The 16229-nt window shown below is 40.5% G+C and overlaps 1 protein-coding gene across 1 annotated transcript in view; it reads right to left on the bottom strand.

Annotated features, from left to right (window-relative positions):
* LOC129708667 (diphosphoinositol polyphosphate phosphohydrolase 1) overlaps positions 1 to 16229 on the bottom strand; it is an 80778-nt gene that overhangs the window by 27796 nt on the left and 36753 nt on the right. Inside the window, exon 2 of the mRNA XM_055654574.1 lies at positions 8539 to 8649. Coding sequence (XP_055510549.1) covers positions 8539 to 8649 — 111 coding nt within the window. The remainder of the gene's footprint in view (positions 1 to 8538; positions 8650 to 16229) is intronic.

The raw sequence follows: 16229 nt of genomic DNA, 5'->3' as shown, positions 1-16229 counted from the left end.
AGGAGTCTTTGGCTCAAACTTATTTATTAACTATGTTAATGACAAAGGAGGAGCCAGAGCGCAAGGTATTCAAGTTTGCTGACGATATAAAATTAGGTGGGAGGGACTGTTGTGATGAGGGTGTTTGGACTCGAGACAGCTCGAGCAAGTCTAATATTTGGTAAACAAAGTTTAATCCAGGCAAGAGAATGTGAGTTTGCATGTGCGTGTGCGTCAGTCACGCATTTTGGTAGAAGAAATCTAAAAGGCAAATTATCCAAGTAGAGAGACTACCAACAAGTTGAGTACAGAGTGATCTATGTACTGTTTTGTGCAAAATAAAAAGGCTGAAACAGGTGCACCAAGTAAATAAGGCAAATGACATAATAGCCTTAGTTTGCTAGGATGCTGGAGCGTTAAAAAAGGTTTTGATACAATTGTCCAAAGTGGGCACACCTGCAGTATCATGCGCATTGTGGTCCCATTGTTTAAAAAAAAAACAGCAGTGGAGACACTCAGCTAATTGCTGGGATGAGTGTGATACTATCATGAATGACTAAGAAGCGTTAAAACAATAGTATTTGGTGGGCATGTCATCTTTCCCAAGAAACATTCAACCAAGGTGTCATCTACACAATCGGGAGCATGGTTAATACATATGCCTCAATTAACATCATTAACATAGATCATCATCGCACCACTGTCTGCAGGAGCTTATCAAGTGCACATTTGATGCCATATTTGCTATGTTTCAACAGTCCCTACACTTAAAGTGCTTCATTGGCTTTTAAGTGCTGTGGATGTCTCCAGTTCATGAAAAGCAAGTAACAATGAATTTCTAGTCCATGCCTGTTTGGAAACGGTGAATCGGTGAGATCAAGTTTTCAACCAACGGTTCATCTCTAAAAAGGAAGAGAGGTGGCAGATATAATCTTGCCAATCGGTAGTATTGCCAATAGGATTAAAAGTTGGGGAAACCTCTATGGTTTTGTTTGAAGTGTCACAGGCTGAGGCGAGACCTGACAGAAACATATAAAATGAAGGTAGATAAAACATTTTCCCCAGGGTAAAAATGTCAAATACTTGAGGGCATAGCTTTTAGAAGAGAGGGGAAAGGTTTAAGAGATGCATGTTTTTTTTTTTTAAACAGAGTGGCAGGTATGTGGAACATGCTGCCAAGGGTGGCTAGGAATCAGATGCAATAGAGGCATTCAAGAGGTATTCATAATGGCGCAGGAAATGTAGTGACATACATCATGTGCATTCAGAAGACGCTAGTTTAGTTTGACACTGTGGTTCGCACAGACATCGCAGGCCAGAGGGCCGGTTCCTGTTGTACTGTTCCTTTTCTGAGATGATGGCATCAGCTGCTAATAAGACATCTATCTTTAGCAAGTGTATACTGCTGCCTCTGTGGCAAACACTTGATCAAGTCTCCATAAATAAACATTTAAAAAGTATAAGGCTATGTTTTTTAATCTTTTTATGCTCACATCTGTACATTTTAATTCAAAATTACAGTACTGTTAAATCAGCAACTGTTTAGATCTTTAATTATGCCTTTTGAGCAAAAGCACTATTATTTAGAGGTAGAACTCAAAAGTACTGCTTAAACGTGAAAATTAAAAAATCAAAACACAGGATAGACAAGCTCAACAATCCCTTTGCAATAAGTCAGTTTATACATAGGTTTTTTAACTAAAAGTCATTACTCTATTGGATTTATATGTTCAAATTATGTCGAAAATCTTATCGATCACAAAGATCAATAAAATAAATTAACCGAGAAAAAAAATTAACTTGCAATTTTTTTGTGAGATTTGAATTAAAGTTCGAGACTTCCATGACTACAACATTTATCATGGATGTTGTGAACTTACTGAAGGATCATGTGCAGCTACATTTCATAACATATCATGGGAACATAAATAATACGAGTAGCAGTAAGCTAGCCGGCTCCAAGTCTGTGCTAGCAGGCATCAAGATCACGAACGATCAGCTTCATATTCTTGCATTATCCCCAGTAAACAATTAACCTCTTTAGAACAAAATCAACAATTGAGCCCGAGATTCACTGCTGTGAGGAGTGAAAGCTATGCTCTGCAGTTCCAATGAGACATCTGCTCCCAGTATCCAATCGTCTTAGAAGAAGGACTAACATGTCACTTCCATTTCTAATCACTTGCTGCAACTATTCTCCGGTTTCTTTGGACACCAATGCTACCCAATTGATTATTAGTTTAGAAAACTAATTTTTGTTCTAAGCCCTGGGGTAGTTGACATTGCATTGACCAAATCATGTAATCGACCAAGATCTCTCCCACTCTCTTAGCTGTTCTATCCCTTTAAGCCTCCTATTACAATATATATTACAATCCATTCTATGTTTCCTATGTTTCCCTTCCAATAATGATTGGCAGTTTGTTTTTTTAATCTTTTTTTTGTTATTTTTAGTGCGTTTAAAATGTTTGTGTAAATGTTCTCCGGTTTGTTTTATGTGGGGGGGAGGGGGAGGGGGACGGAGGAAACTTTTTTTTCCAGTCTCTTACCTTGCCAGAGATGCGATTGTTTTCCGGATTGTATCTCCAGTAGCTCTGCAGCCTAACATCGTGGAACTGGAGGCCTCCTCAGACTGACTTTTGAGTCCCACCGTGGGGCGTGAAATTAACATCGGATCCGATCCCTTACCTGGGATCGCTCCAACTGCAGCCTGCGGACTTTACATCAGGAGCCTGCTGTCGGGAACTCCAACGACGCAGATGATCGACCAGCCCCGACCCGGGGTCCGATCGCCAGTGCGGGGGAGCTGACATCCCCCCAATGCAGGAGCCGATCACCCAGATGCGGAGGGCCCAAACACCGCCAGCCACGGGAGGCAAGATTGTCCCGTCAACGGAAGGCTCGACGACCCCGACCGCAGGAGATCAAAGAAGGGAAGAGACTGAACTTTTTCTCGCCTTCCATCACAGTGAGGAATGTGGAGGAGTCACTGTGGTGGATGTTTATGTTTAAATATATTTTGTGTGTTCCGTTGCTTTTTATTTGAATGACTGACTTGGCAAATTAAATTCCTCATATGTTGCAAAACATACTTGGCAAAGAAGTATCATTGTATTGTATAACCCATGCCCAAATTATTCTTTTCTTGGGGGAGATTAATTGGCCACTGTAGGTTGCCCCGAAATGTATAGATGAGTGATAGAATCTGGGGGGGGGGGGGGGGGGGGGGGGAGTGATGAGAACCTGGGGAGAGTAAAACATGCAATTAATGTAGCAGTGGTGCAATACTTGACATGAAACACATGCTGATAGAGCTGCAGTCTCCCAGAGAGATCCAGGTTCGATCCTGACCTCGGTCCTGCTCTCCATGTACAGTTTTGCATGTTCTCCCTTTGACCACGTGGGTTTCCTACAGGTCTTTTGGTTTCCTCCCACACACCAAAGACTTGTGGGTTTATCAGATAATTGGCCTTTAAATTGCCTAGTATGCAAGGAAGGGATGCAAAAGTGGGATTACATAAAAGTAATGTGAAAGGGCCATCGATAGTAGGTATGGACTCAGTGGGCTGAAGGGGCCATTTTCATGCTGTATCTTTCAATCAATGTGCAGCATGGACTCGGTGTGCAAGAGGCCAGTTTCTGTGCTGTATCTCTAAGACTTTCACTACTGCTATCAGGACCAATGCCAGGTTAAATCATCAAAGAAGTGCAGTGATTTCATTTTTCAGTAGTTCACAAGTTTTTCTAAATTTCATAGACATCCAAAAACATTACAAAGATCCATGATAACCAGAAGAACCTTCAGTTAGAGTCAGTGTGAAGGCATTGAGGAACATTTTGAAGTAGGAATTCTCTCGTATGCTGCTGCTGCTAATCATGCCACCTTGTACCAATCTATAATGCTTTGAGCCACTTTAGTCACTTTGCATCCAGGCAAATTTAGGAGATGGTACAGGTGGTGGGTCTGTGGCATCAATATCTGGCAAAAAAATAGTTTGTGCTGGTGAAAAGGGTTAAATAACTGCGGGAAAAAAAAAAACTATGAGTGCAAAGTTTAATGATTCAGAATGTCCAAGGCTGCGAGCAACATTCTTCTACTGCAGTGAGCCATGCACTGACAATCAAGCCCTACATAATCCACACTGGCCCAAACTAGTTTCTATTCCAGAGTTGCTTGGTAGCATAGTTAACCTATTGTTGTGGTTCTCTTTCTACTGGCAACCAAAACTACAATACATCAGGAAGCATTTCACTTAAAAGGTGGCCTAAATATTTTCAGAAATGTCGAGGAAAGCAAATCATATTTCTGTTCATTTGCCTCCATTGTACAACATTTCTATTTATTAATTATCCACTTCCAAAATTAGGTCCTCCAACTCTTTCAATATTAAAAGATACCATGGGCGGAAGTTCTTTAGTAATAATTACATGGGTCAGAGTGCCGCAATGAAGTGAGCACAGACAAAACACTAAATGCTGTTCCTCTACTTGCTGGGTCACCAAATGAATGGTGGGGGGGGGGGGGGGGGGGGGGGGGGGGGGGGGGGGGGGGGAAGATGAAACAAACAGGGAAGAACTGGAGGGCCCAAGAGGTAGCACACTGAGATAAATCAGATTCTAAGTGCTGCAGTCTCGCTTAAAGCATTTCAAAACATTTTGTGAAGATCAGCTTTGCACGAGTGCAAGTATTACAACTACAATGTGAGTTTCCATAGCCTCAAATTGGGTATAATACAATTGATGAATTTGGGAACACTATTTGCATTACTCAGGTCAAAATGGCAATGTGATTTTAATTGCGAACTTGAGAACCACTTACTTTGGAGATTTACAAGCTGTAAAAAGCCTTCTTGGGGAAAAAAATTGGCTTGGAAGAAAAACCTTGTTACATGTAATGTCTCTACTGTAATCAGACACCATAGTTTCTTAAAATCACAGCTGCTAGTTCCACCCTGGGAGGCCAATGAAATGACAGGTCATCGCTTCTATTGATATTCATGCAATGATACCTTGTTGTACAGTCTTTAGGAATATTAGCTTTCAGTTACAAAAATAAACATAGCTATTTAAAAAAAAGTGAAATCCCTGGAGGAAAATAACTCTGTTATAATCTCTGAAACACTTTAGCCCTAACCACCAGTTTCCCTATTGACACAGTTGTTTTATAAAGTGAATATAAAGTATAATATTTTACAACTAGGAACACAACCATGTCAGGCATCATAGTCATTAATGCTATTGATGTCCAAATGTGCACTGCACACCATGGAATGCCACTGTGTTTTCTCAGACACTATACAATAGCATTTCAAATGTATGGACATTGAGTACTGGAAAGTCTCAAGAGTTAAAATTGTAACAGGCAAGAAATGGTAAACACCATAGCAGTTATTGCTAGCTCTATGTGTCACTAGATAGTTCAGTACTAGTGATTTTTATTAAATCCTACCGAGTATCTCATCGAGATATGTTTTAGACTTACCAAAAAGTCCAATATTTGGCAGCTAATATCACATTTACAGATATTAGGCCTTATTCTCTGTCAGGGAATGAAAAGTGCAGAAGAATCGAATGTTTGCCCATCACTGGGTTTGTGTTGTGACGAGCTCCATTTATTTACCGGCACCTCATGTCCACAGACTATATCAGCAACAAAAATGTTTAACTGGCATATTAGTACCCATGGACACAATGCAGGAATTGATTACCTTGTTCAGCTAAGCCTGTCAAGTTACCATTTGCATATTGATGCTGTGACAATTGTCTGCTTAGGATAATAATGATACCATGAAAAATGCAACAATAGAGAAAAAAACGTAAGTCTTTAAACATCAAAATGACAACAGAACAGTTGAAGCCTAAACAACTCGAAGTAAACTCTGAAAATACGAGCGAGGAAGCTACAACAACAAGGAACTGCAGATGTTGGTTTATAAAAATGGTATAAAATGCTGGGTAACTCAGCAGGTCAGGCAGCTTCCCTGGAGAACATCCCTGGGTGGGTTATGTTCTAGGTCGGAAACTCCAACATAAAATCATTTCAGAGGATTTTTATTCTCAATTCACCAAATACCTAGGATTACACAATGACTATCTGGGAAATATAGTTGCAAAGTAATAATTAAAGGTCCGACTGGTTGGAACTAACAATTGTGGTACTAAAAGCCAAAAGTATGAAGAATGGAATTTTATATACTTTCATCTAAAACTAGATAAAACTATTTCAATTTAAGTGATAGACAGAAGGAAGAAACTGGCTGACAGTTTATTCAGACAGCAGAAGTCATAGAAACATAGAAACATAGAAATTAGGTGCAGGAGTAGGCCATTTGGCCCTTCGAGCCTGCACCGCCATTCAATATGATCATGGCTTATCATCCAACTCAGTATCCCGTACCTGCCTTCTATCCATACCCCCTGATTCCCTTAGCCACAAGGGCCACATCTAACTCCCTCTTAAATATAGCAAATGAACTGGCCTCAACTACCTTCTGTGGCAGAGAGTTCCAGAGATTCACCACTCTCTGTGTGAAAAAAGTTCTTCTCATCTCGGTTTTAAAGGATTTCCCCCTTATCCTTAAGCTGTGACCCCTTGTCCTGGACTTCCCTAACATCGGGAACAATCTTCCTGCATCTAGCCTGTCCAACCCCTTAAGAATTTTGTAAGTTTCTATAAGATCCCCTCTCAATCTCCTAAATTCTAGAGAGTATAAACCAAGTCTATCCAGTCTTTCCTCATAAGACAGTCCTGCCATCCCAGGAATCAGTCTGGTGAACCGTCTCTGCACTCCCTCTATGGCAATAATGTCCTTCCTCAGATTTGGAGACCAAAACTGTACGCAATACTCCAGGTGTGGTCTCACCAAGACCCTGTACAACTGCAGTAGAACCTCCCTGCTCCTATACTCAAATCCTTTTGCAATGAAAGCTAACATAGCCCTTTGTCCTCCTCTGCTGGTCTCTGAATTTCTCCCAGTCCTCCGGTATGCTGCTTTTTCTGGCTAATTTGTACGCATCATCCTTCGCTTTGATACTATCCCTGATTTCCCTTGTTATCCATGGATGTACTACCTTCCTGATTTATTCTTTTGCCAAACTGGTATGAACAATTTTTGTAGTTCATCCATGCAGCCTTTAAATGTCTTCCATTGCATATCCACCGTCAACCCTTTTAGAATTAATTGCCAGTCAATCTTGGCCAATTCACGTCTCATACCCTCAAAGTTACCTTTCTTTAAGTTCAGAACCATTGTTTCTGAATTAACAATGTCACTCTCCATCCTAATGAAGAACTCAACCATATTATGGTCACTCTTGCCCAAGGGGGGGCACGTACAACAAGATTGCTAACTAACCCTTCCTCATTACTCAATACCCAGTCTAAAATAGCCTGCTCTCTCGTTGGTTCCTCTACATGTTGATGTAGATAACTATCCCGCATACATTCCAAGAAATCCTCTTCCTCAGCACCCCTGCCAATTTGATTCACCCAATCTATATGTAGATTGAAGTCACCCATTATAACTGTTTTGCCTTTGTCGCACGCATTTCTAATTTCCTGTTTGATACCATCTCCAACTTCACTACTACTGTTAGGTGGCCTGTACACAACACCCACCAGCTTTTTCTGCCCCTTAGTGTTTCGCAGCTCTACCCATACCGATTCCACATCCTCCAAACTAATGTCCTTCCTTTCCATTGCATCAATCCCCTCTCTAATCAGTAACGCTACCCCACCTCCTTTTCCTTTCTGTCTATCCCTCCTGAATATTGAATATCCCTGGATGTTCAGCTCCCAGCCTTGGTCACCCTGGAGCCATGTCTCCGTGATCCCAACTATATCATAGTCATTAATAGCTATCTGCACATTCAACTCATCCACCTTATTACGAATGCTCCTTGCATTGAGACACAAAGCCTTCAGGCTTGTTTTTACAACACTCTTACCCCTTATACAATTATGTTGAAAAGTGGCCCTTTTTGATTTTTGCCCTGGTTTTGTCTGCCTGCCATTTTTACTTTTCACCTTGCTACCTATTTCTTCTACCCTCATTTTACACCCCTCGGTATCTACGCTCACACATTTAAGAAACCCTTTCCCTTTAACTCCATCCTCCACTATCCCATTCAACACCCCACCCCCCTTATTCAGTTTAAAGCCACCCGTGTAGCAGTGGCAAACCTGCCTGTCAGAATGCTGGTCCCACACCTGTTAAGATGCAATCCGTCCCTTTTGTACAGTTCCCCCTTACCCAAAAACAGATCCCAGTGATCTAAGAATCTAAATCCCTGCCCCGTGCACCAATTCCTCAGCCACACGTTCAGGTCCCGTATCTCCCTGTTCCTGCTCTCGCCAGCACGGGGAACTGGAAGCAAACCAGAGATAACAACCCTGGAGGTCCTGCTTTTCAACATTTTTCCGAGTCACGCTGCAGAATATTCATCCCCTTTTTTCCGACATCGTTTGTGCCGACATGCACTACCACTTCCGACAATTCATTAAAACTTAGTTCAAATATTACTGTGAAAACACAGAGCAAATTATTCTTCTGTACATACTTCTTCACAGACTTCTCGGACAGCTGCCACATTCGGTTCCTCATCAGGTTCCATGCCACCGCCCGGCACAATCCACTTGTCTGGGTGACGACTGCTGCTGACCAAGAGAACCTAGGATAAAAGAGTATTTAACTTAGGAAAAAGGGTACTGTCGTTTTCTTCCATCATCTTCAATTTCATTTGAAATGCATTTGATATGCTCTGCATAAAGATCCAACAGATTTTTTTTTAATTAAAAAAATTAAATGATAACCCCCAAAAAATCCTCCGAAAATCTCAAATACCACTTTTATTTCCTAACAATTAATATTGAAAATTATTTTAGAACCTACACAGATCCCTGCCAAAAAATGGATGTGAAATTATTTAATATACATTTTCCTTAATAACCAGGATATAATTACAACACCACAGGGGTTCATTTTCACTTCTGTAGGGCAATTTAGCTAGTATCCATATCAATAATGCAATATTTATTACCTGTTAGCAAAGCAAGGCTGTCTGTGTGAATTTATTGTATATGGAAATAATGATTATACAATTACTGTAGAAGAAACAGAACCCACTTAGCCTACTGCACCCAACAGAGCTAGGTCCATCATTTTGAATGCATGCTTGATTGTGTTTTCTTCATTTTTTTGTAAAGTGGCAGTCATGAATTTTAGATGTGCCTATTGAAAAAAACTCCAATCAATTTTTAGTTTGAAAACAGTCTAATCCCCACTTCATAATTCCACACAAATCTTTGAAAATATCCCTTCATTACAATTTAATCTATTCATATCCTAAACTGCCATACACAATAGAAATAAATAAATAAATACAGAAAAGTTTGAAGTTCATTGAATTAACCATAGAAATGAAAGATAGCCATTTCACTCTCTCCAGGCTCTACTGTAGTGTATCCGGGCAAAGATTCTACCTTTGATCATCCTGCAAGTTCTCCTTCAAGTCACATACCACCCTGATTAAATCCTAGAAATATTTAAGCCACATTTTGAAATGACCTTCAAAAGCAGAAACTAATTTCTGCCACACAATTTACAGGTTTAGATATTTTTTGTGAACTACCAAATTCACGACAAGCAGGAAATTAATTTATTCACATACCATCAACATGAAACAGTCACTGGGATAAAGCTGGGGGAGAATGCTAATGGAAAATTAGACACCAACAGCATATCACAGGACTCGAAATTAGCGGTTGCCCGGGTGACATGACCACCCAAAGTGCCCCAGGCAGAGCCATTTTGGCCTGCTTGGCACTGCAGATACTGGTTTATAATGAAGATAGACACGAAAAACTGGAGTAACTCAGTGGGTCAGACAGCATCTCTGGAGAAAAAGAACGTGACATTTCGTGCCGGCGGCGGCGAAGTAGTGCGGAGCGAAGATACGGGGTGTGGGAATGGGAATGGGAATGAGTCTCCACTGATTCCCATTCCTGCCTCTATTCAATCCTCACTGACCCCCTGTGCTCCCCTCCCCATCTATTCATCCTGCACTGATCTCCCTATCCACCTAGCATTGATTCTCCTGCCACCCCCCACCCCCCATCCATCCTACACTGGTCCCCCATCTCATCCTGTACTCACCCCCGTTCGCATCTATCCTGCACTGCTTCCCCCCATTCATCCTGTACCGATCCCCTCGCTCATCCTGTACTAATCCCGTCGTTCATCCTGTACTGATCCCCTCATTCATCCTGTACTGATCCCCTCATTCATCCTGTACTGATCCCCTCATTCATCCTGTACTGATCCCCTCATTCATCCTGTACTGATCCCCCCAATCCATCCTGTACTGATTCCTTCATTAATTTTTTCTGTTTCTCCATTCATCCTGCACTGATGCCTCCCGTCAATCCCGTACTGATCCATCCCATTCAACCCCACTGACATTCCCTGCGCTCTCCCCTCACAATTTTACCTATTCCAACCAACACGCACTAATTCCCGTGCCTCAATCCATCCATTCCGCACCTTGCCTTCTAACCCCCCCCCCCCCCCCCCTCCCTCGCCCCCCACCACCATCTATCCATCCCGCACTGATTCACAGCCCGGCCCTACTGTGCTGGTAATGTCTTCAGAGCGAAAATTGACTATGTTTGATAACGGAATGCAATCAAATGTGTTTTAAATCCCAATGTTATTATTTGTTTTAATCCATAAAGATAGATTAATTAAATTGTGAACGCGTGAAACATTAAAATCGCAGTGTTTCGATTGTCACTGCTATCGTTGACACGTTAATACAGAATTCATTTTAACGGCAAAGCAATGCTCTTAATATGGAGTATCAGTACTGTTATTTAATGAGCAACATTCACAACTACACATTGGATTTATCCAGGTTTTACTTCTACAGTCGGCCATATACATCACAAATTTGGTCAGGCGATATTTCAGTTGAAATTTTAACGTTAATTCTGAAGTGGGAATGATGGAAACAGCGTTTATCAGTGTTTATTTTTTTTTAATCTGGTGCGTACAAACTGGGTGTCTTCATTGCTGTTCACAACACGTACATCTAATCTGAATGTCCGGTAATGTGGCGCTTTGACACCTTTAAACATATTACCAAAAGAACATTTGCTGCAGTTATGTCCTTTGGCCATCTCTTGTCAGCTAGTGTAATGTTTAAACTGTCAGATGGGTATAGTCAGTTTTGACAGCTATTATCATAAAATGCCTTTAGAAATTTCCTTGCAACCTGTGTATTTTGTTGTTGATAAATTATGTGGGAAGCGAGAGTGTTTCTGTACCAATAGCAATAACGGCCCATGTTATGGCCATGTCATGATAATTTTTGGTCCTTCACAGTAAACATGCTTGCATCAATCTGTAGTATGCATGGTTAAGCATATATGTTACCATGGTCCACGATTTATTGACACAGGTTGATCATACGCTGAATAATCCAACCACATTTTTGTTGGGAAGTGGATATTGCAATTGGACTGTGTAAAAAAAGTTGAGATACTGTATCGTAACTTTGCCGCATGTCATTGTGGTATATCTTGATTGGTGAATATGTTTTGTGGTCTTGATTGGTGAATATGTTTAGTTTGTGACATTATTTGAAGCAGAAATAATATGCGAATGCTTCATTGAGCATAATCCCGACTGGTAATTAAGCACTTCGTTCGAGTACATTATCACACGCGTCATGCAAGCCGCCTTAAATTGACCACCTAAACTGTCATTTGGCAACCTAAAAAGCTGCATAAGTTGCCCGGCTGGCAACAGGGAAAACAAAGTGAGAGCTCTGTATCAACCATCTCGCCATTTCCAAGGGGTTACATTATTGAAAACGTAAAGAACTTGCATGCACAAACATTATAGCTGTCAGGCACTGGAAGATGAGCATATTGATTCATTTCCCAAGCAACTTTCACCATAAGACACAAGAATTTTTTTTTAAATGACCTTTAAAATTCTTCAATGCAGGTCCTCCCCAGGTGAGGGCAGGGTTGTGCCCCAGGGAAGTGTACATAACATGAATGGTTCTCAAGTAGGAAACATGGCTGTAAACTGCGCTCCCACACAGCAGATGCCACAAGCCAACAAATCCACGCTGCCTTTGGATTTGCCAAGTCCAGATCACTCTCCCAAACATTCACTCAGACATATGAACTATGCACGTTGTTATTCCTATTACTGAGAGCCTGCAACTGAAATGAATGAGACTTCACTTTTTTTTTGTTGTAAAGTTACTATATCAGTTAATATCTGGAATGAATCACATCTACAATTTAAACACTGCAGATTATATACCAATCATTGCATTTAAATAACCCAGCCAACAATTGGCCTACCAGGGAACCACCCTGCCCGAGGTCATCTGTTGCTGGCCCCGACTTGTTCTAATCTTTTCTCACCTCCAGTTCTTCCCCCACCCGCACCTGAAACATGACCTATCCATTTTCTCCGGAGATTCTGCCTGACCTGCTGAGTTACTCCACAACGTTGTGACTATTTTCCCCAAAAGTAGCTTAACTGGTATGGCCCTTATCCTTCTACCATTTTTGCTTCCCTCACTATAATTTTGATAGCACCCTCCAATTTAATTGTGGGAATGACCTGCATGTGAGAAGTGCTTCTGGTTATGACCTTGCCATCATTAAGTAGAAAGTTACTTTTTAATAGTTTATGACGAATGCAACCACGTCTGACTTGGAATTACTACTTTAAAAGGGTCCATTCCAGGTTAGGATTTCCTGTGATTGTAGTTAAAAATTATCTAAAGTGAACTATATTTAATAGCACATTAACATTTCAATATCCAATCCTGTTCCAGTTGCAGCTTAAAATACATTTTACTATTAAGAATATGGTTCTTCAGATTACATATACGAATAATTTCCAAAAGATAATAGGACTTGAACAGTGCCACCAATTGCAGATAATGTGTCAAAATGTGTTTTAAGTGGAAAAGAAATGGCAACAAGTGGAATCTTATGCCCTTCAATATTGAGTATCCCTATATTAATTAGTCTATTTGGTTTATTTCCCAGAGTGAGCTACCAATTTGTTTGAAATAATGTATAAACCCATCAACAGTGAGCGTGCAGTGCATTGAGTTGAGAGAGTCAAGGGCGTTTAATTGTCATATGCACCGGCACTATGAGATTCTAACGCAGCTCCCATCGTTGACTAACATAAATCGGATTCAACATATCCAGTGCTTGATTATGACAATCTAGCTGGCTTCTGACCCAAAAGAAAAGGAAGCATAAGAGCAGATCAGAATCTTTCCTGGAAATGAAAAAGGATCCCAAATTGAAAAGATTCATGCAGGTGTGGGTTTAGCTGTAAATGCACTGGACATCAGTGATAATCATTGCACAGATTCACAGCTGGACGCAAGGGCAGAATATTAATGACAGCACAGATTAAATTGTATCTCAGCATCAGGTGTTAAAAATGTTAAGAATGAGGAGATTGAAGGAGTGCAGAGTGTCTGGTTGGATGCTGGCAATAACTAAACTCATTTTGAGAATGTTTAGATGTGTCACTTTGGTTAGACTTTAGAGTTACAGCATATATCATCAATTTATGACGGAAAAAGAAAACTTACAGATGTTAGAAATCATAATAAAAGCAAAATACTGTGAACACTCAGCACATCAGCTAACACAGTAGAGAAGTGAAATAAGTTAACATTTTAGGTCATTTAGAGCAGATTTAGTATTCTAATGAAGGGAGATTAATTGTTTCTCTCTCCACTGATATCTCCTGACCTGTTGAACATTGCTAGCATTTTGTTTTTATGTATTAACCATAACCTCACAGGAAAGCTGATAGTCTTACTTAAGCAAGGGTGCTGCAACAGATACATTTTTCTGTGGAAACTTTACTTGCGGTTATACCAAGAAGCAATTATAAGATTATTATTATAAGAAGTAATTATATAATATAACGCACTAACAAAATTAAAACTTAAGCGAAATAAGTGCCAACTTGAGCAATATCGCTGAAACCAAAACTGTCCAACATACACCATTGGATAATAATACAACCATTAATCGCAAAATTTGCTTTTGCTAGTAAAACACTTTGTCCTTCTTTTCCCGTTTCTTTTCCAAACCATTTTCCCATTGCTTCAAAAAGTTACCTTTCAAATCTTTTTAACCTGCATTCTATTGGTCCAGAAATTTCCTGGCTATTGCAAGAGGCGATGTTCAGCTAGTGAAACATTAGCTGTCAAATGTGAAAGCTAAAGACTTAGCCTCGACAGTTTTAGCCATCCGGACCTGTCAGTTTGCAAGAGCCCTGTGCTGTTAGGCTCCACCTGTAGGGCAAGGCAGGGATAGGGAAAGTAAGACAAGACCACCTTGCTGTTTCTGTACAAGATCGGAATATCAGAGACACCCAAAAAACGATTGCAGCTGATTACAGATGTCAAAACCATGCCTTGATCATAGCTTTTCTCTTTATCAAATCCTGCTGTAGGATTTTGAGGCATAAGGTTTCGTCTTGCATTGAGGTGCCATCATTATCATTGTGGATTACAATAATACTGCCCCATCACGTGTGCACCAATAACAATGTCAAATTAAACTAATCCCATTAAACTAATTGCCGCACGTGACCCAGATCCCCCTATCCCCTTCTTGTTCACTTGTCTAAATGCCTCTTAAATGTTGCTATCATTTCTGAATCCACCAACTTTCCTGGCAGTGCGTTCCAGGCACTTACCACTGTGTAGAAAATACTTGCACATCTCCTTTAAACCTTTCCTCCCACACATCAAACCAATGCCCTCTAGTATTTCCCATTTCCACCCTGGGAAAAAGGCCAACAACCCACCCTATCCATGTCTCTTAATTTTTTCAAGTTGCCCCGCAGCCTCCAAAGCTTCAGAGAAAGTAATCCAAGCTCAACCTCTCCTTATAGCCAAACTAGGCATCATCCTGGTGAATTTCTTACGCATCCAATCCAAAGCCTCCACTTCCTTCCTATAATGTGGCAATTGAAACTGCAAATAATACTCCAAATGTAGCCTCAGCAAAGTTCTACACAACTGCAAAATGATGTACCAATACGATGAAGGCAAGTATGACGTTAACCTTCTTTACCACACGATCCACTTTCTGGGATTAGTGGACTTGCATCGCAAAATCTCTGTATACATCGACACTCCTACAACAGCCCTGCCATTTACTGTATACATTCTTCTTGCGGTTGAGATCAAGCCACATAATACTAACATATCGAAAACATATACAGAAAGCCTTTATCTGTTTGGTGGCAGGAGGGGTTGCATGGCACTCCTGTAATATCTGACCTGCCGCCTTGCTAAGATAGTTTACAAGATTATGTCTTCTGAAAAAACAACTCACAACTTCACTTGTATCGAGGAGTTTTCACTCAATGACTTTTTGAAATAATTGTGTTTCATTGGTAGATCTATTGGGTTATGAAAATTGAATCATGGTTGTGAGAATTTTCCATTTTAATTGTGTTGAACATAATACCAGTAATTCCACTTTTTAAATTGAGTTGCTTAAATGTTATTCAAATTTTAATAAACAATTTTAGTGATTTTGTTTAATGGCATCATACATTTTCAATACTTCTTGATTGCTCCTGACAAATATTTTGAAAGATGATTGAGGCACGGATTGACTTAACCGTCTACCAACATCTTTATCCCTGTAGTTTTGGTGTGCCAAGCTTATTCTCTTCCTGTCATCCCTCTACCCACCACACTGGGAACAATTTGTAAGGCAAGATCTGCATGGCAGTTTTCACCAAGAAAACCACATACAGTTCCCTCCATAGTGCAGGTATAAGAGAGCTCTCAGCGTTGGAAACGTTTATCGCTGTTTATCAACACAAGGACCAAAGTTGTGCCAATGAAGGTCAAAGAAGCCATTATGAGTGAGAAACAATAATAAAACTGTTAGAGACATCAGCCAAACCTCAGACTTACCAAAATCAACTGTTTGGAACATCATTAAGAAGAAAGAGAGCACCGGTGAGCACACTAATCGCAAAGGGCAAGGAAGACCGCCACAGCTGATGACAGAAGAACTCTCCCTATGTTAAAGAAAAATCCCCAAACAAGTGTCCAACAGAAACACTCTTCAGGAGTCACGTGTGGATTTGTCAACGACCACTGTCCGCAGAAGACTTCATGAACAGAAATTTAGAGGCTGCACTGCAAGATGCAAATCACTAGTTAGG

This window comes from Leucoraja erinacea, chromosome 24 (assembly GCF_028641065.1).
Source record: "Leucoraja erinacea ecotype New England chromosome 24, Leri_hhj_1, whole genome shotgun sequence".
Classification (NCBI taxonomy): domain Eukaryota; kingdom Metazoa; phylum Chordata; class Chondrichthyes; order Rajiformes; family Rajidae; genus Leucoraja; species Leucoraja erinaceus.
The sequence above is the reverse complement of the archived record's forward strand: the minus strand, read 5'-3'. Positions and strand labels throughout refer to the sequence as shown.